Source organism: Gordionus sp. m RMFG-2023, chromosome 2 (assembly GCF_954871325.1).
Source record: "Gordionus sp. m RMFG-2023 chromosome 2, tfGorSpeb1-WG-v2, whole genome shotgun sequence".
Taxonomy (NCBI): Eukaryota; Metazoa; Nematomorpha; class Gordioida; order Chordodea; family Parachordodidae; genus Gordionus; species Gordionus sp. m RMFG-2023.
The window spans coordinates 19998779-20024132 of record NC_088776.1 but is presented as its reverse complement, the minus strand read 5'-3'; the positions used below and the strand labels follow the sequence as shown (position 1 = coordinate 20024132).

The following is a 25354-nucleotide window of genomic DNA, read 5'->3' as shown; positions in this document are numbered from 1 at the left end:
GATTATGTGCTTAATTAAATTAACTTAGGATTAAAATCCACCCTGACACCGCGGTACGACAATACCGTTTATTTTTGATAGATGTTTTTTTTATGTGTCTAAGTAAATGAACTTAGGACTAAATACCGCTCTAATTCAGCGGTACAGCAAATGCCGTTCTTTCTTTTGGTTGTTAAAATAAATTTTAATAGGCCTGCAATCTGCCCTGATCCGGCGGTAGTAGAAGTTAAGCGGGGAGGAGTGTTGTGTTTTTAATTAGTTTATAATTTATCTTATCCTTAGTTTGTACGGTATTCGCTTATAAGTGATAGGCTTTTCTTATATTACCATTTATATTTTTCTTTGTTTGTACAATATTCGTTTATAAATGATGTGTTTTTCTTATACCCTACAATTTAAATTTTTCTTTATTTGTACTATATTCACTTATACCGAGCTTGTTTTGATTTCATTCTCAAAACTGGTTTTAGCCAGTTTTCGAGATGGACGAGGACATGAAATTTATATTGTTTGATTGTAAAAGGGGACTATATAAAGACCTCGAAAAATGAATTGTGGATGATTAAATAATTTATTATTTTTACTTCTATGTAACGATTAATTTATTCGATATTATTTTTAATGGATTTATTCACATTGTACTATTTAGTGGCGACTATACTTAACGAAATAAAATTTTATGATTCTAATTGCCTGTGCGTGAATATTTGGTGGGTTACTACATTCTGAGAGACCCTTGTCTGGACTTTGGTAACCACAACATGCCCGTTAAGTCTGATCCCCCAGTCCCCTTCTCCGACAAACCCGGCCCCACGAACTCCGTCGTTCTCTTCCACTTCCTGATGGTTGGACTGGATTGTCAAAATACAACAGGGATTAAATCTTGATATATTACGAAAAGCTAGTCCATTCAATCGATTTTAAGATGTCGTATTTTTGAGATAGGTTTATATTCTCCATATTGAATAAACGGTCCTCTTATTTGTGCTTGTAATATTTGGTATTGTTAACAAAATTTATAGTAATTTAAATATATATAGAAAAAATTCCAAAATTTATTTAAAAGTATGCAATGCTTCCATTCATTTCTTAAAGGATTATCTATTAATTAATCTTTTTTAATTCAAATTCTGAAATTAATTGGCTCAGATACATTTATACTCTCTGAATAAAATTTTGTCAAAAAGGATTTATAGGTATAGTATTTGTTAACCAATTGATGAGTCATACATAGTTCATTGATTTGAGTCAAATTCAAAATAAGAATAAAAACAGTTATTTTATAGTGTCCACGTTTATTGGAACGCTTTGTTTTTTTAGGTGCAAGTCGAGGCTTGCAAATATTAAATTTATATTTTACCTTAACAATGACATAAATCTCGTGAAAATCATGGTCGATTTTATTTCCTACCTTTCTAAGTTGTAATTTAATAACATTGGCGATTCTCATAACTTCAGTCAAATCTGAATTATTTTTTAAAGAATATTGCATAAAATTGTTGTGTAATTAGATAACCTAATAATATATTCCAGTGCAAAAAAATTGGCAGTAGTATTGAACCTAATAATGTCTCCACTTCACATTAATTATCTAGTTCGGCCAATTTGATATTTCTCAAAAGGCATTCAAAATAGGCTCCTCTAGATCCAATTGCGTAACTGTCGAAGGCACAATCTTGTCGGGCATGCTTTTGCAGTTTCTTATTTCCTATAGCACAAGAAGTCTCAGTAATAATTAAGCAAATCCTGTCTCTTTGGATAAGAGAAATTTCATAAACTCCTGAAATTTTACCTAATCATAGTTATTAGTAGAGATAAATTAAATATAATTATTTTGTGTTGATAAAATTTTCTTATATCCGTTAGGGTTTAAAAAAAATGTAAGAAAATATACTTTCAATTTTATTGGGATAAAATATTAATATGCGCAAGGAAAAATATTTAAATTAATTTTAACTTTTTGCTAATATTTAACCTATTTGAAGTAGAATACTTTGCAATTCATGAAAACTTTAAATTTTTACAAAAATTTTAGTAATATAGATAGGAGGATTTTCCCGCTGGTTACGTCCCTGCAACCTTTTTATTGCGTCACTTCTAATTAATAAACTTCAGATAAATTTTATTTAATTAATTTTGCTAAAAAAAAAAATTATACTAGAGGGCGATTCTTATAATTTTTGGGTAAAATCGGGTTTGGAAAATATGCCAGATGAACATAGTATATATATAAATATATCTTCATACCAAAACTTTTATAAGTTAATTGCATTAACATTTTAACCCCGTCAATTGCTTTACCCAGGTTAAATTATATTTTCACCCATTGGGGGGTAGGGGCAGGCAAAAATTCTGGAGGGGCAGTTACAAAAAAAATTAACACTAGAACGAATATTTAAGTTATTTGAACATGAAATTGAAATATACGATTTTATTTGAAAAATACCAGATATAAAAATATAGAATGATCAAATATGTTTATAAAATTAGATGGAAGATAAGAATTGACTAATAACTGAAAAGAAATAATTTGATTTAATGATTTTACAAATATGATTTAATAACGTTGACATAGTTTAATTGTGCTTGTATAATATGTTAGGAATTCAACTATTATATGTAATTTAGAAAATATTTAAAACTATATATTACAATTGGTATTATGTGAATGATTGAGCAATGTACCAACAAAAATAAAGCATTAACAATATAATTTTGGTTGAGATGTATTTTTAAATACCTTAAAAACATTTCCAAAGTTAATACTTTAAGTATGTTTTTTTCATGTTCTAGTAAAACCAAGTTAACATCTCTTATATAACTACTCGAACGTTTATCTGATTTAATAATTCTCTTTAATGGTGAAAAAGTTGATTAACAATAATGAGGTTGATCATAGAATATTTGAAAAACGTTTGGAATTGCATTTTTGTATGGGTATCGAAATTTGGCAAAATCTAATATAACACAATCTTCATAATTATCTAAACTTTATTTAAAATTGTTGGTTATTGGTAGTGCGCCAATTTTTACGCAACCGTTTAAATTTATTTTGGAAGTAGCGCTGCAATGGAAATTTTGTTTTGATATTTTTTTTAACTATTTACATGAACATTAAAATTAATAATTTATTTGAAACAAAATTTTACCAAATAAAGCTTAAGAATTTTATTAAATTATAATTATCGAATACAAGTAAATATAATACAACTGAATATCAAAATGTGATACTAAAAAGCTAATTATTCAAATAAAATTTTGTAATATTAATTGCAAATTTTGTCTTAAAATATTTCGCTTGTCGAACTGGGAGGAATATGGGGCATCATTTTGCAAGTTAGGTTTTTCGGTAGAATGGATTCAGTCTAGAACGATTAAATGATGAGATAATAGATGCTGCTAAATATTAGGAGGTAGTGTGATGTAAAACTGGTTACCCATATCTATCTATTAATAAATGTTTGATTCAACAACGGAGATTATAAAGCTAATATAGTTAGCACTGATTACATTATTTGCGATTCTTTGTCAAAAGTAAAAACCCTCTTTGGATTCTAGATCTTGGGTGCAAAACTATACTCTAGATCTATGAAGAAAGAAAGCTATGGCGTGAATACGAAGTTAAGTTTGTAGTTATGTTTGTGAAAAAGCGATAGGAAATCAACGCAGAAGAATATATGACAGATTTGTTCGATCAGCATCAGCTACAGCTTTAGTTTGGAGGGTGTAAGCGGATCTACACAAGAAAAACCTCAAGTTAGAAACTCATCACTCTTCCTTGGGATTTTGAATAAGCCTCAGGGAAATTGCTAACTGATTTCAAGGTACGAGCTGTAGTGTAATTATTTGGCATCTTAGAAATCCGCCTCCACACGTTTACAATGCAAGTGGCGGCCTTTTGAATAAACTGAAGATTAATAGAATGCTGAGTGGGGCCACTCTTAAGCAATATAAATTCCTTCATATGCAGGCATTAATCACCTTACACATATGCAAAAGATCCTAATACTCCTCCAGGCCTACTGAGCCTTATTTTTAATTCAAAGACTCTCTCAGCCATATAATCGTCACGTATTTTTCAATATCCTGTTATCCTAGATACTTACGAGCATTCTTTTATCAGTGCGATAGAACTTAAAATCATTCTGAACTTTGTTGCTTAGGGGACAGTGCTCATTTTTAAGAGGATTTATATTTAGATCTATGTTTTCATAGGGTTATATTATGCCACTTGCCTGGCTGACTTTGTCCGGTAGTCGCCTATTATTATATCACCTATACACCATGAGTGTTAATTGAGCCTGCATTGTTGATTGGTATCTTAGATCATTTTGTCTATTTCTAGACAAAAGAAGATTGGTCTAAACTAGCCAGCCTGTTGAATAATTCTAATGATGGAATTAATTTATCTCGAAGGTCTTTGCAGTGCAGAAATGGGGAGACTTGAGGAATTCACTGTACCTTAGAGCATTTAATGCATTAGTGAAGTCGATTTTGACGAGGACGTCATCCGAGGGAATAACCTCTAAGTAGGGTAATGAGAAGGGCAGTTTCGCATCTACCTTTAACGTTAATTCATAAAAGGTAGAGCCTTACATTGTGTGATATTGTAAAATGCATCCAACTCATTCCTAAATATAAAAATATTATATAATTTTACGATATATTATTTAAATAATATAAAAAAAATACCAATGTATTAAATTAATGATTAATTTATAAATATAATCATAGTAAAAATAAAATTTACTTATGCCATATGCCGATAATTATTAAATCAGCGTCAAAGAATTGCCAAAAAAAGTTTGGCGGCGATGGCGGCATTGCACAGGTCCAAATGTATATAAATATGGAAAAAAGTATATACAATAAGATTTATAGATTAAATAAATGATTTCTTAAATAACTATAGATATAATATATTATATTTATAATACATGGCATTAATATTATCATACAACTTTAATATGAACCAAATTTTCTTAATAAAAAGAGTAGAGTTTATCCCGAAACCCTACAATAAATGCGGGATTCTTTTGGTAGTGATTAGGAGAATGGTAATAACTGTTTATCTTTCCTTTCGATCTAGTATCCCTATAATGTGTGCGATCATAACCATCTTCGGCATTTTGACATATTATGGCTTCTTGATCATTTTTCCAATTCTCCCAAGGAGCATTTCCCATGTAGAGAGGAATGGGAGGCGATTCGCAAGAAGGCATGGATCCGAAATATTCCTTTTGACCGGTGTCTCGTTCAAAATGATCTATATGTGACGGATAATAGCTGGAATGATGGTAATGATAAATTTCGTCATCCTCCAATTCATTAGCTAAAAAAGAGAGAGGGTTTATGATTGCAGGATGGGTAAATTTAAGAATTTTAAGAGGTTCAGCCCCCCAAAGAGTCCAGATTCTTACGATTTTGTCAGTACCGCCTTTATTTTATACAAACAAAAAATAAATAAAATTTTGGATATATACCTTTATGTTACAATATAACTCGTTTTTCTTAAATTACAAAATAGAGGAAAATCAAAATTATTAATCAGGAATTATTTTAAATGCAGTCAAGGAATAAAACTCATAACTAGATTATAAAAAAATTAACAAATAAGAAAATATTGGCTAAATTTAATTTGAAATTTCCATAAAATGTTAGAATATTGTTATGTAATTAGGTCATATTTTTGTTATAAATGTTTCACAATCATGTTTGAGGATACATTTAGAGGATATTTTATAGTAAAAGGGACAGTAATTAAAAATCGCATATTATTATTAATTTAATTTATAAAATATAAATTATATATTACCACAATAAACGATATTTGCACTGAGGTCACAGTTAACTCTGACGTATTTATGCGAATTACAATGCCCGGGGTAGGAAAGAACAATTTTTGACAATCTTAGGTCCCACATTAACAGCTGAATTTGTTAAAAGAGTAGTTTAAAAAACATATTATATGATAATCAGTAGTACGGTTAATTAGTTGATTTTACACGACCACGACCCTGGTTTTTGGTCGAAAAAATGAACCAAAACCAAAGCAACCAAATTGGTCGACCAAATCCATCGACCCGACCAACTTATATTACTTTATTGTGAACTTAATGTTAATATTTTTCTCAATTATATTTTTATGCATAGAGGACGAATATTTCAATATTAACAGAAATATTCCTATTTATTATTTAATATTAGATTCCTTTTTTAAAAATGGTTCCTTTCATCGACCCGAGCACCGACCTGAGCACAACTTATATTATTTGATTGTGAACTGAATGTTAATATTTAGCTCAATTATATTTTTATGCATAGAGGACGAATATTTCAATATTAACAGAAATATTTATATTTATTATTTAATATTACATTTCTTTTTAAAAAATGGTTCCTTTCATCGACCCGAGCATGGACCAGAGCACCTACTCTAAACCATATTATATTATTGTGAATATTTTGCCCAATCATATTTTTATTCATAGAGGACGAAATATTAAAAGAAAAATAATCATATATTTACTATTGTTAATTTGCTTGGTCGAAACAGCTATTTATATAAATTAAAATATTTTCAGACTCAGAGGTAAAGGAGGTTGTTAGTAGTGCCTACAAATAGGTATAACTGAGATAGCGTTTTAATAAATTGCAATGGGCTCAGGCCAAAAAAATTGAATTTGCAGAGCTCCCTTGGGTAGAGTAAACATTTTTTTTTTATTCACAGTTAGTGCGAATTTGTGACGAAGTATACAAAAATGTAATTTTTATAATGAAAACTAAGAAAAAATAAATCTCATTTACTAGTCTTAAATCTTATTACATTCTAATTATAAATTAAAGCTTAATTATAAATTCTACAAAACAATTTAAATATTTGTTGAAATTGCGGTACTTTTGGTGGGAGTATATTTGACCTAACAATTTTATCTCTTCCAGACTATGTTAAATTCTCATATATAATTATTAGTTTATATTGAGTTTTGATATTCATTTATAATTATAGTGGGTCATTAAATTTCAACAAAATATAGACTAATCATAATCACTTGACAAACCACGATATTTTTTTTAACAAAACATTTTCTTTTTTTTAGGGATGTACCGATATTTTAAAATGGCTGTCCCTATCGTTGCAGGCTGACATCTGATAAATTGATCTTTTTTCTAAAAAGATATCTTTTGAATATTAATTTTATAATTATCGGGGATATCGGATCGGCTTCCAAAAAGATTTTATAAAGATAATTTGAAATATTAAAAAAAAATAAGTAGATCTATGTACAAAATATTAGCTAGATTTTCTGAAATTTTATTTAACTATAATTATTTAGCAATATAAATTATATATATTCAATTGTTCACCATAACAAATATAGTATTGTCTTATAAAATGGAGATATCTTATCTAACAAAATTCTGTATTTTTATATTTTAATATGCCCAGGTTAAAAATAGACCGGGAATATCACACGTCATTTTCCTCAAATATTAACCATAAAGATATGTAAAGAAAAAAACTTTAAATATTTTGAAAAATTTGCTTAGTTTATTTTTTAAAATAACACCGGTCTCCCGTATTTTTATATTGAAACAATCTATGTTTTATATGATTAGATTAGCTTCAGCTTAGTTATTCCATATAGATTAAATATCTTGCCATCCCAAGATGATAAGGCTAGGCATTGTTTGAGCGTGTTCGAGGACATCTGATTTCTTTTTTTCGTAACCGTATCTCCAGCTTGTGAGAAAACCTGTTCTCTAGGGAGTAGTTTGTTGCGCCAGAAAATTCCTCGCCATTTGAGAAAGGCATGGAAATCGTGTCTGGTTTCCTCTCCACCAATCTAAAATATTAACATTTTCTGAACAAACTGATTCCCCTAAATCACCTATTTCGCTCTCAAAAGCACTTCCGCTTAGATTTTTCTTTCTAGATGTCATAAAATAATTATTAGATATATCATTTAATTTATACTTTTTTAATTCCTGCATTATTGACACAGATGTCAGATTATTGGGATTTTTGTCATCATCAATAAAATTAGAAAATGTCTCACAAGTTGCAGAATAAGTTTTAAATAATTCTTTAAGATCATTAAAATAATCATTTTGCATATAAATATTTTTTAGGAATTAAGGATTTTTTTATCCTTGGGTCTAAAAAAGACCCAGCATAATTGGCGAAATTAGACATTTTCGCCAAATAGTCATCACATTTAATCAGCATTTTAGATGCTGCCTTATTTATTATTTCATTATTATTTTTTGTAGCTTTTATTAAATTTTCGCGAATAAAATTTAAAAATAATATTGCCATCCCCATAGTTGGCGATTGCGAACTTATTTCTTAAGTTATTTTATAAAAAGGGCACAAAAAATCTTCGAGATCTTTTAATAGTTGTCGTAAATCTCTATTTATAACGAACTTATTCTTGCCTAGTGATAAATCTCCTAACTCTACAATTGCTCGATATTCTGTATTAAATAAATAATGTATACAATGATATAAAATTTAATACTTTGTAAAAATAATACCTTATTTAGAGCAGCTATCATTAGATAAGTGCTGTTCCAGCGTATAGATACATCTAAAGATAATTTTGCTAAGTTATATTTTTGCTAAATTTTAATTTTAGTTAATTTAAAAAGACACTTAGGATCATCTGATCCTTCAGAAATATCTATTGTCAGTATCACAAACCCGGATGTGATGACGGGAATATTAAACCGTCAATTCGCGAAAATTTAAAATTAAATCATCTAATGATATCTTATATTATCAAATATATCTTTCAGAACAATAGAATACGAAAGATTTAAGGAAATGATTTATTATTGCAATAAAGGTTTTGAAATATGGACCAGGCAAACAATGAAAAAAATTTAGAAACAATATATGAATCAGCCAAAGAAATAATTATTAAAAAATTATATCATATCAAGAATTTTGCAGTCACTAAAGATTGCTGGTCCAATCTAAATTCAGTAACTTACTGTGCTATAACAATTCATTACATCAGTAGTTATTTGGACAATGATCAATATGCTACTTACAATTGTTTCGTTCCCACATCCCCATACGGGACAGGAAATCGATTTGTTATTAAATTGCTTAATGAATTTGAAATTACTTCAAAAATTTTATCAATTACTCATGATAACGCTAAAAATATTATTAGTGGTATTAATATCTTAAAAGAAGATTTAAAATTTTTATACAAAGGAAATCAAATCATCGTTGCTTAGCGCATGTTATAAATCTAATATTTCAAGAATGCCTGTTTATTATGATAAATTAGAGGTGATTCAGAGACTAATAAACAAGCTGCATACCTCTCCAAAATTAATGGAGGAGTACAGCAAGATTAGTGATGGTACAAAAATTCCATTAGAATCTACACGCTGGAACAGCACTTATCTAATGATAGCTGCTCTAAATAAGGTATTATTTTTACAAAGTATTAAATTTTATATCATTGTATACATTATTTATTTAATACAGAATATCGAGCAATTATAGAGTTAGGAGATTTATCACTAGGCAAGAATAAGTTCGTTATAAATAGAGATTTACGACAACTATTAAAAGATCTCGAAGATTTTTTGTGCCCTTTTTATAAAATAACTTGTGAAATAAGTTAGAATCGCCAACTATAGGGATGGCAATATTATTTTTAAATTTTATTCGCGAAAATTTAATAAAAGCTACAAAAAATAATAATGAAATAATAAATAAGGCAGCATCTAAAATGCTGATTAAATGTGATGACTATTTGGCGAAAATGTATAATTTCGCCAATTATGCCGGGTCTTTTTTAGACCCAAGGATAAAAAAATCCTTAATTCCTAAAAATATTTATATGCAAAATGATTATTTTAATGATCTTAAAGAATTATTTAAAATTATTCTGCAACTTGTGCGACAATTTCTAATTTTATTGATGATGACAAAAATCCCAATAATCTGACATCTGTATCCATTTTGCAGGAATTAAAAAAGTATATAATTAAATGATATATCTATAATTATTTTATGACATCTAGAAAGATAGATGCGGGAGTCCTTTTGAAAGCGAAATAGATGAATATCTAGGGGAGCCAGTTTGTCCGAAAAATATTAATATTTTAGTCAAGTTTGGTTTCATCGGAAGCCATCTCGCATTCCATTTTTTAAAAATCAATACCCAGATTGATGGGTGTTTATTCCCATCAGATTAGAAAAACGATGATTCCAACCTTCGCATTGATTAATTGCGTTCTTCGTCGGATAGAGTGCTCGTTCCAAGTTTCTGGAGGAAATCGAATCTCAATTCGACGTGTTTGGAATTGAGAATTGTTTCTTGTGACAAATTCTATAAATATGAAAAAAAAAATCTGGGGTATTTTTTCCTGGGGTATGTTTTCAGGGGTTTTTTTTCATATTACCAAATAAATATAATTATATTTATTTAAATATATTGTCGTTGTTATTTTAAATAAATTTTATATTCAAGTTTATGGTGTGCATGAGATCTATTTTTATGGGGACTAGGTATGGAATAACTAAGCTGAATCTAATCATATAAAATCTTAGATTGTTTCAATATAAAAATCTAATAAGGGAGACCGGGGTTATTTTAAAAAATAAACTAAGCAAATTTTTCAAAATATTTAAAAGTAGTTTTTTTCTTTACATATCTTTATGGTTAATATTTGAGGAAAATGACGTGTGATAACACTATCCCCGGTCTATTTGGAACCTGGGCATATTAATATAAAAATACAGAATTTTGTTAGATAAGATATCTCCATTTTATAAGACAATACTATATTTGTTATGGTGAACAATTGAATAATTTATATTGCTAAATAATTATAAATTTAGAAGAATTAAATAAAATTTCAGAAAATCTAGCTAGTATTTTGTACATAGATCTGCCCGTATTTTTTTAATATTTCAAATTATCTTTATAAAATCTTTTTGGAAGCCGATCCGATATCCCCGATATTAAATTGATATCAGTCGATCCGATATGATATCATATCTAATTTTGTCTTCTGCAAAGATACTAATGGTTTAAATTTTAATACACTTTTTATTAGTATAACATCTATAATTCAACTATACCATAACATATGTCATTTAAATATATTATAATGATCAGTATAGTCTATATTCAATTCAATTCTAAAAGTATATAAAATATTTTTATTGATAAATCTCTTATTTATATAATAATTAATAACATTAATCTTAATAAACAAATATATTGCAATTTGAAATAAATATTTATTAAATTAATATTTAAAAGATTTCTTTTTAGAAAAATGATAAATTTTCAATTTATCAGATGCCAGCCTGCATAATGGGGACCGCCATTTTAAAATATCGGTACATCCCTAAAAAAAAAGAAATAATTTGTTAAAAAAAATATCGTGGTTTGTCAAGTGATTATGATTAGTCTATATTTTGTTTATTTATTATTTAATGACCCCTACCTATAAATAAAAATGAATATCAAAACTCAAAATATAGTTGTTTAACTGTCAACTACTGATCCAACTCATCTAATGGGGTTAAGTCTTAGCCAATTTTTATAATTTTAGAGATCCCAAAAATTATTAAAAAAGATATGATACCCTCATTTTTTGATGATATATGAATTATAAATATCTAAAAATCGATAAATTCCTATAATAAATTTTTCCCGGCCTTAGAAGTTAATTATTTCTAATTCGATATCAATAATTAATAAGGAATTGAATTACTCGGTCTCTAATTTTTAATATAAATTATATGAAGAGAACATTTTTTTTAAAAAAGGAACATAATATTAAATAAATATGATTAATTTTCATGTTAATATTGAAATATTCGTCCTCTATACATAAAAATACGATTTGACAAAATATTCACAATAAACTAATATAATAAGTTTGTTTGGAGTAAGTGCTCCGGTCCATACTCGGGTCGATGAAAGGAACAATTTTTAAAAAGGAATCTAATATTAAATATGAATTTTCTATGCTAATATTGAAATATTAGTCCTCTATGCAAATATAATTCAGCAAAATATTCACATTCAATTCACAATAAAATAATATATGGTGCTCGGGTCGATGATCTGGTCGGTACTCTCAAAAAATTTTAAAATTAATGATTATGACACTTGTCATTTATTTAGTGTACATCTTCCCTGAAATTTTATTTAAACATGCTTGCTACATTTATTTTTGTCAATTTGCGTCAAAAAAAATCAAAAAAACTTTAAAAATAACGATTATGACAATTGTCACTTATCCAGGGTACATATTAACTGAAGTTTTATTTAAACATGTTTGCAATATTCATTTTTTTGCGACAAAAAACTTTAAAAATAGCGATTATGACAATTGTCAATTTTCTAGGGTACATCTTACTGATTGAACATGTTTACAATTAATTTTGCCCATTAACGTCAAAAAATCTAATATCTTAAAAATACAGATAAAATTATCATGTATTCAAGGAACATCTTCATTTAATTTATAATTTATGATCTTTATAATATAAATTTTATTTTTACCCTTTTGTGCCAAAAAATTTCAAAAATGTTAAAAAATAACAAATATTATGACAATTATCACATTAAAATATTATCCTTAAAAAGATCTTATAAATAACATAAAAAAGTTTGATATAAATATTTAAAAATAAATTATTTAGAAAAAACCACTTCTTTTAATATACTTAGACATGTGCGCCGACAGCATTATCGGCGGCGGCGTTTCTTTTTTTTAAATAATCGGCGCGGCGGCGTCAAACATTTTTCTACAAATTTTTTTTAATTAAAATTATAAATTCATTGGAAACACTTATAAAATAAAATGTATGCTTAATTATGTTTATAACTATAATTTAATGATTTTATTATATTAAAATTATCATATATATTATTTAGATTTATAGGACATAATAATGATCTTTTAGAGTTCAGAGTGAGCCCAGCTATGAAAAATACACGCTCGCTGGGTGTGCTCGTAGATGGAACGAACAAGACCTTTCTAGCTAGCTAATATTGAAAGCTTAGGAAGATCCAATGCTCTTATCTTTCAAAAATCTAAGAAATCTTTTATCTCTAAATTATAAGGCGAAAATAATGAATAACACTCATTTTCTAAACTAGTTAAATAGTCTTGTTGTTTCAGATCATTGTTATGAATAGATGAATGTTTCGTAACCAATTTTGAAGCAACTTCCGTCGTTTCACATTCGGTTAATTCGTCCATGTAAGGCCATAGAGAGGTAGCGTGTTGACATAAAAATTGCACCAGAGTAATATTTTTTTCCTTTAAATATTCATTTCATTTACTATGTTTATAGATTGAAAATGAGAATCCAAAAGTGCTCCTAACACTTAAGTAAAAAATAAAACAAAGAGAAATAATATTAAAAAAATAATTTATGTATTTTTAAATACTACCTAAAATCGGTTATTGGAAATTTATGATAAAATTTAGTAAGCATATTTTAAGGGATGCATGGGAGGATTATCATACTCTTTTAATTATAAGGATAAATTTATAATAACTCCTTTTTGAACGTATAAAAATTCAACAGTTTTTTTGAAGGTTCTAAGAAAATTTAAAAGTTTATGCACCAAATCCCAATCGGAGTTAAATAATTTGAGATCCGGTTTCTCCATTCTATTTAATAGAATATTATAGGATTTTTGTTATTGCCAGTCACACTTTCCAGCATTATTAAATACTATGCCAACGTGTAGGCACATTTAATTTTAAGGTTTTATGTTTTTTCTCATATGATTTTTGATTTTCACTATCATCATTAAACCCCAAACGATCTTTATAAAAAGGATCATTATCATCCAAATCTTAAATATCCGATGTATATGATATCGATTCAAAAAATTTTCTATTTTCGATATCGTTTATATTTCAAAATCCGCTGTTTTGAATCTTAAGACAACTATAACTTCTCTCACTTTATTAATGAGATTTTCTATTTTATTAACTTTTTTTATTCCATTGACTGTCACTAGATTATGTAATCCATGCCCTTAATAAATGCAGGTCATATTCTCCTAGACGAACACTTTTCTTTACATTGGGTCCTGCATCCGTAACCATTTGAATTTTCTTGGACCCTAAATCAAATTCATTTTTAACTTTTTCTATCTTGGAAAGAATAGTTTTAGCAGTATGTTTTTGAGTGACATGATGTGTCGCCAATGTATAAAATACAATATTAAAATTATTATCTATTTCGTGAAATGTAAAGGTAATATAATTTCGCCGTCTATATTTGTCGGTCCACATATCAAAAGTTATAGCACAAAATGTTGACATATATATGCTTTCATTGATAAATACACATCATCTAATCCCCTCCGGCTAAGTGTTGTTCTATCTGGTAAATCTTTTGTATCTGAAATAATGCCATATTTCTACATAATAAAAAGTTAATAATAAAAATATTATGCCATAAAAAATTCTAAATGTGATAAAATAATTAAATATCTTAACAGTTAAAATAATAAAATATATATTAATATCAATACCTTTTCTGTTTTACTATCCTAATCTTATCTTATCTAGCAAGTTGGTCACAGACCTGTCCAAAGTGAGCCAACGTGTATTATATGGATTGTTACAAATCAAATTTATAGCAAATAATATTTATTAATTTTAAAAAATAAAATAATATTTTAATAATTCACAAAAATATTTAATATTATTTTTCTTCTAGTTACAATTCATAAATAACATATAAAATTATTATTTTTAATTATAATAAATATGTATCACGCCGCCACGCCGCCGAATTTGTACATCGGCGGCGGCGTGTTGAGCGCCGACACTTTTTTGGCGTCGGCGTGGTCAAAATCACCGGCGGCGGCGCATTTGACCGGCGGCGCACATGTCTAAATATACTTAAAAAATAATTACAGAAAAACGATATAAAAAACTATAAAAGTTTTCATTCACCTAAAAGATTGTTTTGTTTATTTATATTAAAATTCACAAAAGAATTTCTCAAAATATATTTATTTACAAAGAAGATTTAAAATTCTTTTCAAATGAACTATATTTAGCTTAAAATTTTGGACGTGAAAATCAAAATTTATTGTTAAAATGATATTACAATTTAGCAGTATCATTTTTTTTATTAAAAAACATCAAATAAATAAATTCATTTTCATAATATAATATAAATTTCATTTCATAATATATTATATAAATAAAAAAATATTAAATAATATCATGTTTTTTGTTGATAAATATTGATGTGATAATAATAAAATATTTAAATATAAATAAAATAAATCGGGTCGATGGAGTTGGTCGACCAGGTAGACCATGGTTGCTTAGGTTTTGGTTCATTTTTTCGACCAAAAACCCAACCAAAAATCATGCTAATTCGACCCAATCAAGCAATTTAACCAAACTAATTAGCAGATAAAAGTAATTATATATATTTATATAATATATTAAAAAATTCCATTACCCAGTTATCTACATGCTAAATATTTAAAGCTCATTTATCTATATTTTATCATGTTAAACTATTACTTTCTAAATAATAAGATAAGAATATCATTTTTAACAGTATTTGGCTTCTGATTGTTAAATTTAAAATATGATTTGGTAAATTTACCATACAAATATAGTGCATATCAATAAACCTTATCTCCGTAATGCGAAGTTAACAAGTGATAATTGTCCCCGGGAACAAACTTCATGTCGCAAATCGAATAATTTTTCTGGTTAATTCTACAACCCTGTGAACTATCGATACTATCTATAAATTTTGTCTCATCATTGCTATTTATTAAATCATCCATAGTACGATTATAGTTTTTTGGGAAAATATCAAAACTTATTTTTACACTAAGAGTCAACATTTGCTTAGTTTTAACGATTTTGGTGCTATCTTGAGCAGTTTTGACGTCTACGATTTCAATAGAACCTTTCCTAGTACCACTAATATATTATTTAAAAAAAATGAATTAATTGTAAAAATGATATGAAATTTATAAGCATAACAAGTATTTGTAGGGTATTATAAATAATCACAAAGATGGGCATAATTACCTAAAAAAATCAATCAATTTAATTCCAATTACCTATAAAATTTTATATAATAAGTAATAATAAAACAGCAATTAATCCTATCTTAATTAGATAAAAAAAAACATAAAAAATTATGAAAAATTTAATCGTTTAATTTTAACCATTTGGCGGAACATTTAGTCGTGTTTTTTCAGCGGGACAGAAAGTCATTTTGCGAGACGTCTAACAGGTCTACCACCTCTTTAATTATTGCAAAATTTCTAACATATTAATTCTATCTCTTATCTTTATCAATGATTGGATTTAGGATTGAGATAAAACTCTCAATTTGAAAAATTCTCATGATTGGGACTTTAACATTTATAATTTTATTGAAACAACTTCAGATATTTATTTTAAATTATTTTGTTTAGATCTCAGTGTCAGTATATTACAGTCAAAAATTATAAAATAAAAAAATATTAATCGTTCTTCATAGTAAAATTTTTAAATAAATATGATTGAGATGGGCGTAAAGATATTGACCCTTTAATTATTATTGACGCCTGTCTATATACCTCATCCTAATGATTATAATTACAATTCCTTTTAGAATTAATTAGGTTCAAAATGAATTGCAATTAGTTAATACATGGTTTAACTTTGATGTTGATAGAATTTTATTAAGAAAAATGATATTAATCGGTATATAAATCATTGATGAAGATGGGTGTAATAAGAACTGAGTGATATTGTCCTTATTATTAGCCCAGGCGTATGCAGCGGGGGGGCAACCCCCCCCCCCAAAGCCAAAAAATGCAGATGCCGGATAAATTTTTCCAAAATATTATTGTTTATATTAAGTTGTATTTTATAATATTTATTCCATTCTCTTTCTTTTTAAGTATATATTTAATTACATTTATTTATCACATTAATTTACTAAGCTATTTTATCAATTAATTTCGATTTTAAGTTTTCCTTGGCGTAATATTTATCTATTATTTTCAAATTTCTAGTCAAATCATAATTATGGACATAAGAAATTCTTTTAAACATATTGATGATGATGAAAATCCTAGTTATCACAAAAAAGCAAAAAAGTACAAATAATTTTATAACATTTTATAATTAGCCTAGAAGTAAGACATATACTTCTTAGTATTAAAGATACCTATGATAAATATTTTATTTAATAATATATTTATATTCCACCGCTCAAATTTCAATATCTACAAACTTTATGTGCTAATGGAAAGTTAAAATTTTAAAACAGCTATTTCACTAGATGGTTATGGCTAAAATTCTCTATCCGAGACAATGGAGCATATTGCAAGATATGTGTCCTGTTAGTTAAGCTTAACAGTCTTGTTAAGACTCCATTCAACAAGTACAAAGATGCTGGAGAAATATTTGACAATCATGTTAAAAACAATTATCACAAACGCTGTGAACTGATTATTTCTTCAAATTAATTCAAAGTGGGATATGATTCCCATTTTATCTCATATTGACAAAAATAGGATTAAAATAGCAAAAGAAATATATGTAAGATCAAACTAACTATTGAGGCCATTCTATATTGTGGATTGCAGGGCCTAAAATTACGTGACCATTTGGTTTCAGGAAGCTTGAGTTTCAATAATAAAATGATAATAAAGGTAATTTTCGTGGTCTTGTAAACTTTTAAATATTAGGGCATTCTGTAAGAATTATTTCTGAAACTCCTTGTCCAACAAGGAGAATGAAATTGCAAAAAGCTTGTCTAACGAGATGGAGTTTTCGCCATCAAGCTATAAATGGAGTTAGAAGAGTCGATTATTAATGCTCTTATTGAAATATCATAATTGCCAGAAGAAGATATTTCCTCAGAAGCAAGCAAATCATTGGATTCAATACTTATACTTTTTTTCTCATTAGAATGTATATTATAAAACTATTTTATGTATTTTCAAAAACATCACATTGACTTGATTGAGATGATGAGAATGGCGGAGGGCATTTTTTAGAACTCAGGGATAGGGCTAACGATGTTGAAGAATTTCATATTTTATATGTTATTTTTGAGTCAAGAGCAGAATTATATTTAACATTTGTCTCCCCCGATGCAGCAAGGCAAGTTCATCGTCCTAACATTAATATAGGGTCAATAGAAGAGTATTATATAAATGTCTTTATCCCTCTCTTAGATACATTTATAACCCAAATAAATGAACGGTTTTTAATTCATCAGGCAGCACTTAGCAATCTGCAGATATTATTTCCATAAAAGCCTTCCCAACCTTTTTCATATGGTAATAGAAAAAAAATATATTTAGCAAATTTTTTTCATGAAGATGTTAAAGTATTTTATAATTCCTTATTAGCTAATTGTCAACTATGGTATAAAAGATTAACTATGGTTGATATAGTCCCAAAAAATGCTATGGATGCTTTGCATCATTTCAAACATCTTTATAATAATTTTCTCAATGTATTAAAATTATTATATATATTAGGAACTCTTCACATTTCTCTTCTTAAGAAGAATAAAAACATATCTAAGAAGTACAACTTCTGACAGTATATTGAATGGTTTGGCCCTTTTGAATATTCATAGGCATTTGACGCCAAGTACAAATGAGATAATTGAAAAATTAACCCAATCCCAACGAATTGAATTTCACATTATAAATTTATAATATGCATCTTAATAATATTTTTTGTGCGATTTATTTTTTAATGTGTTATATATTTTTTCATGAATACTTTTTAAGTTATTACATCAACATTTAAATTTTTTATACTTTATATAAATTTTAAAGGCTCAAAAAATTTAAATTTCTATTTTTGGGTCATTTATTTTATGGTCATTTATTTTATGGTGATTTATATGCGGTTATATCCACTTAATATTTTATAATTCACATTTATAATAGTTTTTCAACCGCCGGTTATATCCGTTTATTTTATAATTCACATTAATTTAAAATTGTGTATTAGAAATAGTTATTAATCATAATAAATTTATGTTTAATATTTTTAAATAACAATAATTTTATTTAAAAATTTTTTAATTATCCCCCCCCCTCCACTCCAAATTCCTGCGTACCCGCCTGTTTATACCTCATCCTTAATGATTATAATTACTAATTCCTTTTTTAAAAAGTGGAATTAATTATATTTCTAAAAAAATGAATTGTATTACATAGTCTAACTTTGATGTTGATCGAATTTTATTAAGAATAACAGATGAATGAGAAAAAAAAATATTTATGTTATTTTAATCGGTATATAAAGCATTCCATTTTTTGTTCCTCCCTTAATTCTTATATACTTTCAAAAATCCACCCAAAACCTTAGTGATTTGGGAATCTATATCTACTTTTAAAAAAATCCATATATATTTAATCTTTTTTTCTTTATAAATTTTTTTTATTTCTCATCTCTCTTTCTTTCTTTCTACCAAGCATGTTTAAAGAAAAAATTATTTAAAAAACGCAATATAATAAAATGTTCCGTATTTATTTTTGGGAAATTTCTAAAAACGCTTTTACAGCAACAAAAGGCATCCATCCTCCGAGAATGTTGAAGACAAAACGTCGCTTAGTAATTCCTCGTTGGATTCCATACTAATTCTTTGATGCTTAGATAAAAGTGAGCATTGGTCCCTCGCGGATAAAGTTAAGAGGTCTAGGAAATGAATTTGGTCTCTACAAACGCATGCTAAAATGGGCTTAACCGGGTTTATGCAAAAGGTGTCTATGGACTCTTATAAAATAGAAAAATAGGAAAGATAAAAGGAGGTAGGATTTTTATGAACTTGAGTAAAGAAAAGGTGAAACTTGTGATTAAATGAATACTGGTTTATGCGAGAGTCAAGTGAAGAGGAGGGGGGGGGCCACGCAAACATTTAAAATATCCAATAATGTTGGGGGGGTAGAGTGAAAAGAGGTAGAAATAGAAAGAAGAGCTTTCGATTTTCTGACTGCAGTAAGATCACATAAATAGTAAGCAGAAGATGACTTATTGTGGGGATGGGGGGGGGGGGGCGGGGATAAATAAATTATAACAAATTATGGAAAAGTGGAGAAAATGTGTATAAGAATCGAGATAAGATAACAAGATAATATGGGTATAATAAAAAAATATCCTAGAAAAACTATGAAATTTATGTATTATAGTACTCATCCGTTTGGTTATCACATAAGGAGCGTTTAGATGCCAATCGGAACAAAGTATAGCTGGGTGAAAATTGTCGATTGGATCGCTTCTTTCACTCAAAATAGAGGGATCGCTAAAATTATCTAGATTATTCTCCGCCTGCATATTCCCCGGATATTCCTCGAAGGGGCGATTATTATCAAAACCGTAAGAGGAAACATAAAAACGATAAGGCCTGTGACATATAGGAGGGGTAGCGTAAGCGTAATCGTAAAATCGCAGGTTACTAAATGAGTTAACCACTCTAAGAGTTTGAGGCCCATCTCTTTAAAAAAATAGTTTTAAAAAGAAATTCGATATAATTCGCTACAAAATAAAATGACCATCTAGTTAAAATTAAATAAACTTTATGTATAATAAATATTTTTCTAAAATATCCAATAAAGGCTCCAAACACATCAAAAAATTAAATTCTCAAATTTTGAAACTTTAACGAAATAAAATAAATAAGCTATTTTAAATATAAATTCTAGAAAAATTCATAAATTTAACATACGATTTCATTATAACTTTAAAATTTGCGAAAGTTTTGAAACTTTTGGATTTTTTAATATGGTTTTGGACACAGCCTAAAATAAATTTTTTAAAGATTTTTCCTTTAATGTGAGGGCATCTCTAAGAATTATATTATGATCACAACTCAATTTTACTCAAAATGGGTAAGAAATAAACGATATAATAATCGGGTAATGATATATAGCGTTGGTCGTCGTATAGTAATTTTTTAAATAACGACCAAATTTTACTAAAATGCAATATGACTAATTAATTATTTAATATTATTGATGACAAGCGGAACCCTGCGATACCGATCGTCTATATATCATCCCCCAACCACCTAGTTGGCCACATACAAAAATCTATTCCTTTTTGGATTCGAACTCAGAATTATCGGATTAGTGATAGTCGCACATATCGAATAGTCCAAAGGCGAGATGCTACTTGAAAACAAAAAATTTTTTTCCTATAAGGATAAAATTAGGATGCTATCTAATATTTTAGTAATATAGATAAAAAATATTCATAGCGTTCAACGCTATATATCATTACTTACAATTATTAAGGGTTGAATTGTTATTTAAAATTAAAATAATTTTCCGATTCAAATTTAATTGTAAAAATAAAAAGGAAAATTAATAACGAAATCTTATAATTTGCATCCATTTAATAAATTTAAATTTAAATGGGAATTTACATTCCGTATGGGAATATGTTATTGTACGAATCTACGAATCCTTCTTCGTCGATCAATGAGGACAGAGTATTGTCCAATTTTTGATATTTTTCAGAAATATTCATACCAAATGCTCTACTCGTAGCTTATAATCATAATAAAATAAATTTGATTGCTAAATTTAAAAGTCATAAATTTGTGATTGATAATTAATAATAATAATAATAATAACGAATTCTTTATAATTAATAAAATAGAGCATATAAATTTGGAATTTCAAATAACTATACCACCATTTGGGTGAATAATTTGACAAAAATTTAAAAAATTTAAAACTTACAGATAATGTAATCTTTAAGGGGTGAGAGATAAAGATCAGATATATTAGTACGTTTCTGAAAGATTTCTGCAGATTTTAGTCGGACGAAGGATTTTGGATATTCTACTATATTTTGAAATCGAGTTTTGATCAAATTCATGTCATTAAATGGTATCATTTGGATTTGTCTTTTTAACAGATGAACTTCGAATGATAATAAAAAAATATTCAATATATATTTCCATAAAAACAAATAAAATTATTAAGTATATTCGATTCTTGGATAGGGAAGACCGGGATAAAACAATCGGTATTTTACAATTTTTACCAAAACAAAAACAAATTATAAACTTATATGTAGTCCAATCTCTCATCTACAAAATAAAAAAAGGTCTAGCTTCTACCTAAAATACTTTAAAAGTTATAAGTTATGTGAAGTGTGCCATTTTTTACCGTACCCAGGGTACAAATTAACCGACTGTGCAAAGGAGCTGTCTTACCAAGAAGGTTCTTAATTAACTTATTGAAAACTGAGTTTTGTCAATATTTACTCCTAGAAACGAAACAGTTCTTGTAATAATTTCATTTCGCCAGTTTTGTTTTGAAATCTGCCCTCTGTAAGCTATCTAAAATTGCTCAAAGATTGATGAGATACTCATGACATGATCAATATAAACCCCAGTCATTAGACAGTATATCTCCTAAAATGGTTGGTGTGCAATATAACCCAAACGACATCCTTTGATAACAAAGTATCATTTGTGTGTTGTAATATTAAAATTATATTATGATTTTTTACCAACTTCCATTTACAAATATGAATTTTTTAGATCAATAATGGTATATTTAATTCTACCCTGAATTTTCTCGAGAAGATCATCCAGAGTTGGAATGATTATGCTTGTACAAAATAAATGGATTAAGAGTGACCTTAAAATCAGCACAAATCTTAATTTCCCCATTGGATTTGTGTACATTCACTATGAGTCTATTAAAATATAATCGTAGTCAAGTTGGTAGGCTCAAAAATCCCAACAGACACTAGTCAATTTAATTCAAGTTTAATTGGTTGGTCAAGAGTAAATGGTACTCTCCTTGCAGAGAAAGTGATGGGGCCAGCAGAATTGTCCAATTTTAAATATAATACTATTTTGCGGTAATAGGAAAAAAAAACCCCGGAAAAAACCCCATGGAAAACTCCAGAAACTTGGAACGTGAATGAGAGCACTCTATCCGACGAAGAACGCACAAATAATCAATGCGAAGGTGGGAATCATCGTTTTTCTAACCTGGGAACAAGCACCCATCAATCTGGGTATTGATTAAAAAAATGAAATGCGAGGTGGCTGCCGATGAAACCAAACTTGAACGATGGCGTGTATGCAGTTGGACACCGAAAACAAAATCGCAGAGTTTCAATACACAGATTCGGTTAAAGAAACTTTGCGAGGAATACCGTGATGGGGTGCGTCCAGATTTTATGAGGGCGATTTCCTTCAATATACGATGTCAACCGATATAATTATTATTGAAAAATTTTAAATTTGTATATACATAATAATGATTTTTTAATAAAATAAACAGATCTTATTGCAAATTTTATCAAATTTAGTCTACTTAATATAGTAATTAAGAATGGATATTGTATTTATTATAGCAAATAATTTTTACGAAAATAAGTAATACATGGGTTATTTTACTGATGTTTTTTGTCCCAGTACCAATTTGAACATAAGCATTTTTTTTATGGAGGGTATATGAGATCTACAATATTTTTTTTCTAAAATATTAATTTGTCTATACCTTATTAAATCCAAATAAAAATATACCGAAAAAAAATTTGGGGTTTTTTTTTCTTGGGTGTATTTTTTCCTAGGGTTTTTTTTCCGGGATTCCTATTTTGCATATAATGCTATTTTAGAAGGATTATTCAGTTTTGCAAATTTAATTAATGGTTGAAATAGGCATAGATTAAATTTAATATTTTGAAAACTTTATTATATTTAAAATCATTAATTTTTTCATTATGAGATATATTTGAAAAAATATCAAGTTTGCTTTATTTTATTAAATATTATATGCCTTAATAATAGTGTCATGTTTTATAATAATCTATATAACTATACAATTAATTATATTTGCAGTATGTGATGTGCTGCTACAATATAGTTATGTTTGTAAGTAAAAATTGATAGTGGTACTATAAAAATGGACTTGCAAAAAGTATACATCTAGGTATTTATATTATATACTATTTTTAAATCTTTTTTATAAGTAATGAGTATTTATATACAAAAACATTTTGTATTTATATTCAAATACTTTTTGCATTTTTTGAATATTTACATAACATGCAATCAAAATAATTTAATTTTTTTAAAAATCTGTAGAAAAGTACTTGGTTAAAATATTTTGCTCATGTCTGAGCATTCATATATGGCACCAGCAATGTGTATAATCAGCAATACCAGTCATTCCATGTGGTAAATTAAAAATAGCTAAAATGCTTATGACCAAATTGCTTTAAATTCATAAAATAGGTGTATTTTAGGTATACTGTCATATATGTATTCAGGCAATTCAAATCTACAAATTTAAAAATGCACTTCATTAATTATTTTTAAATCATTTACTTAGCATATTTTAAAAAAAAGTATGAGTTGTGTATTTCAGTATGAGTATAATACCCACTAGAAATCTGCAATGGGCAAGTTTCTAGAGCCCCTGCCCCCCATTCAAGCGATAAAAAAGATTTTAAATATTGGAGACAGGTGAGCTAACAGGTTAAAAAATATTTTTAAAACATTGGGTGGGTGAATTTGAAATATTTTTGTGGCAAAATCGCACAACAGACTTCTATTTAAAAAAAATTTTATTTCATAATATTGCATGTTTTATAAGAGTAAAAATTACATACAATAAATAATGAGCCCAGCTAACAAATAAAATAATTTCTAAACCTTGGGCAGGTAGGTGAGTTAAACAAAATTTTTAGATAAATGGACAGGTAGGTAAATTTCAAGATAATCACAGGAAAGCAGGTTAATAAAAATTTTAAACTATATGTGGCAGGTAAAAGCTGCCTTTGTAGACCTTTAATACCTACTCCATATTTACTTCTAAAAAAATACACATGTTGCCTGATTATGCATATTACTAGTAAAAATATTGCTATATTTAAATACACAAGATAAATTTCCAATTTACTCAATATGTTGGCTGTAAATTTGTTGAATATCAAGGCATTAAGATTTTCAGAATGTTGTTTTGATTGTTTCATTTGATTAACTAAACATTTTGGAATTGGGTTAAAGTTATTATGACCTGCTTGAATTTTATAATGTTTCTTAGTTTTTGGATCATAATAAAATCCTGGAATATCTGTAATATGATTTTCCCCTTTAAAAAAATATAGATATATCATATTTGTTAATAAAAAAAATTAAAATTAGGGTAAATAAAATATATATATATAAAAAAAATATTACAAGTATCTTCTGACATATGGCACACGATATTTGGACTGAACTCTAAAAGGTGTAATAAATCAAACGATAATAATAACCTTCAGGCCCGGCCCCTTTTCCCGCAGGGCCGTATTTTAATTTGTTTGAATATACGCG

At 27.5% G+C, this 25354-nt stretch overlaps 1 protein-coding gene across 2 annotated transcripts; it reads right to left on the bottom strand.

Moving 5' to 3' along the window:
• Positions 1 to 3810: 3810 nt before the first annotated feature.
• LOC135923142 (uncharacterized) lies at positions 3811 to 25354 on the bottom strand. 2 transcript variants are annotated; one of them, XR_010571138.1, is made up of 10 exons: positions 25220 to 25354; positions 24939 to 25130; positions 21753 to 21935; positions 21434 to 21557; positions 20202 to 20503; positions 19572 to 19785; positions 15669 to 15966; positions 5816 to 5930; positions 4751 to 5437; positions 3811 to 4631 (listed from the first exon to the last, which is right to left on the bottom strand). XR_010571138.1 is itself a non-coding variant. In XM_065457731.1 (9 exons), exons 1-9 carry the CDS (start codon positions 25233 to 25235, stop codon positions 4983 to 4985), a joined length of 1899 nt encoding a protein of 632 aa, XP_065313803.1. In that variant the 5' UTR covers positions 25236 to 25354; the 3' UTR covers positions 3811 to 4982. The 2 variants fall into 2 exon arrangements, 1 of the variants encoding a protein (XP_065313803.1); XM_065457731.1 differs by having other exon boundaries at positions 3811 to 5437.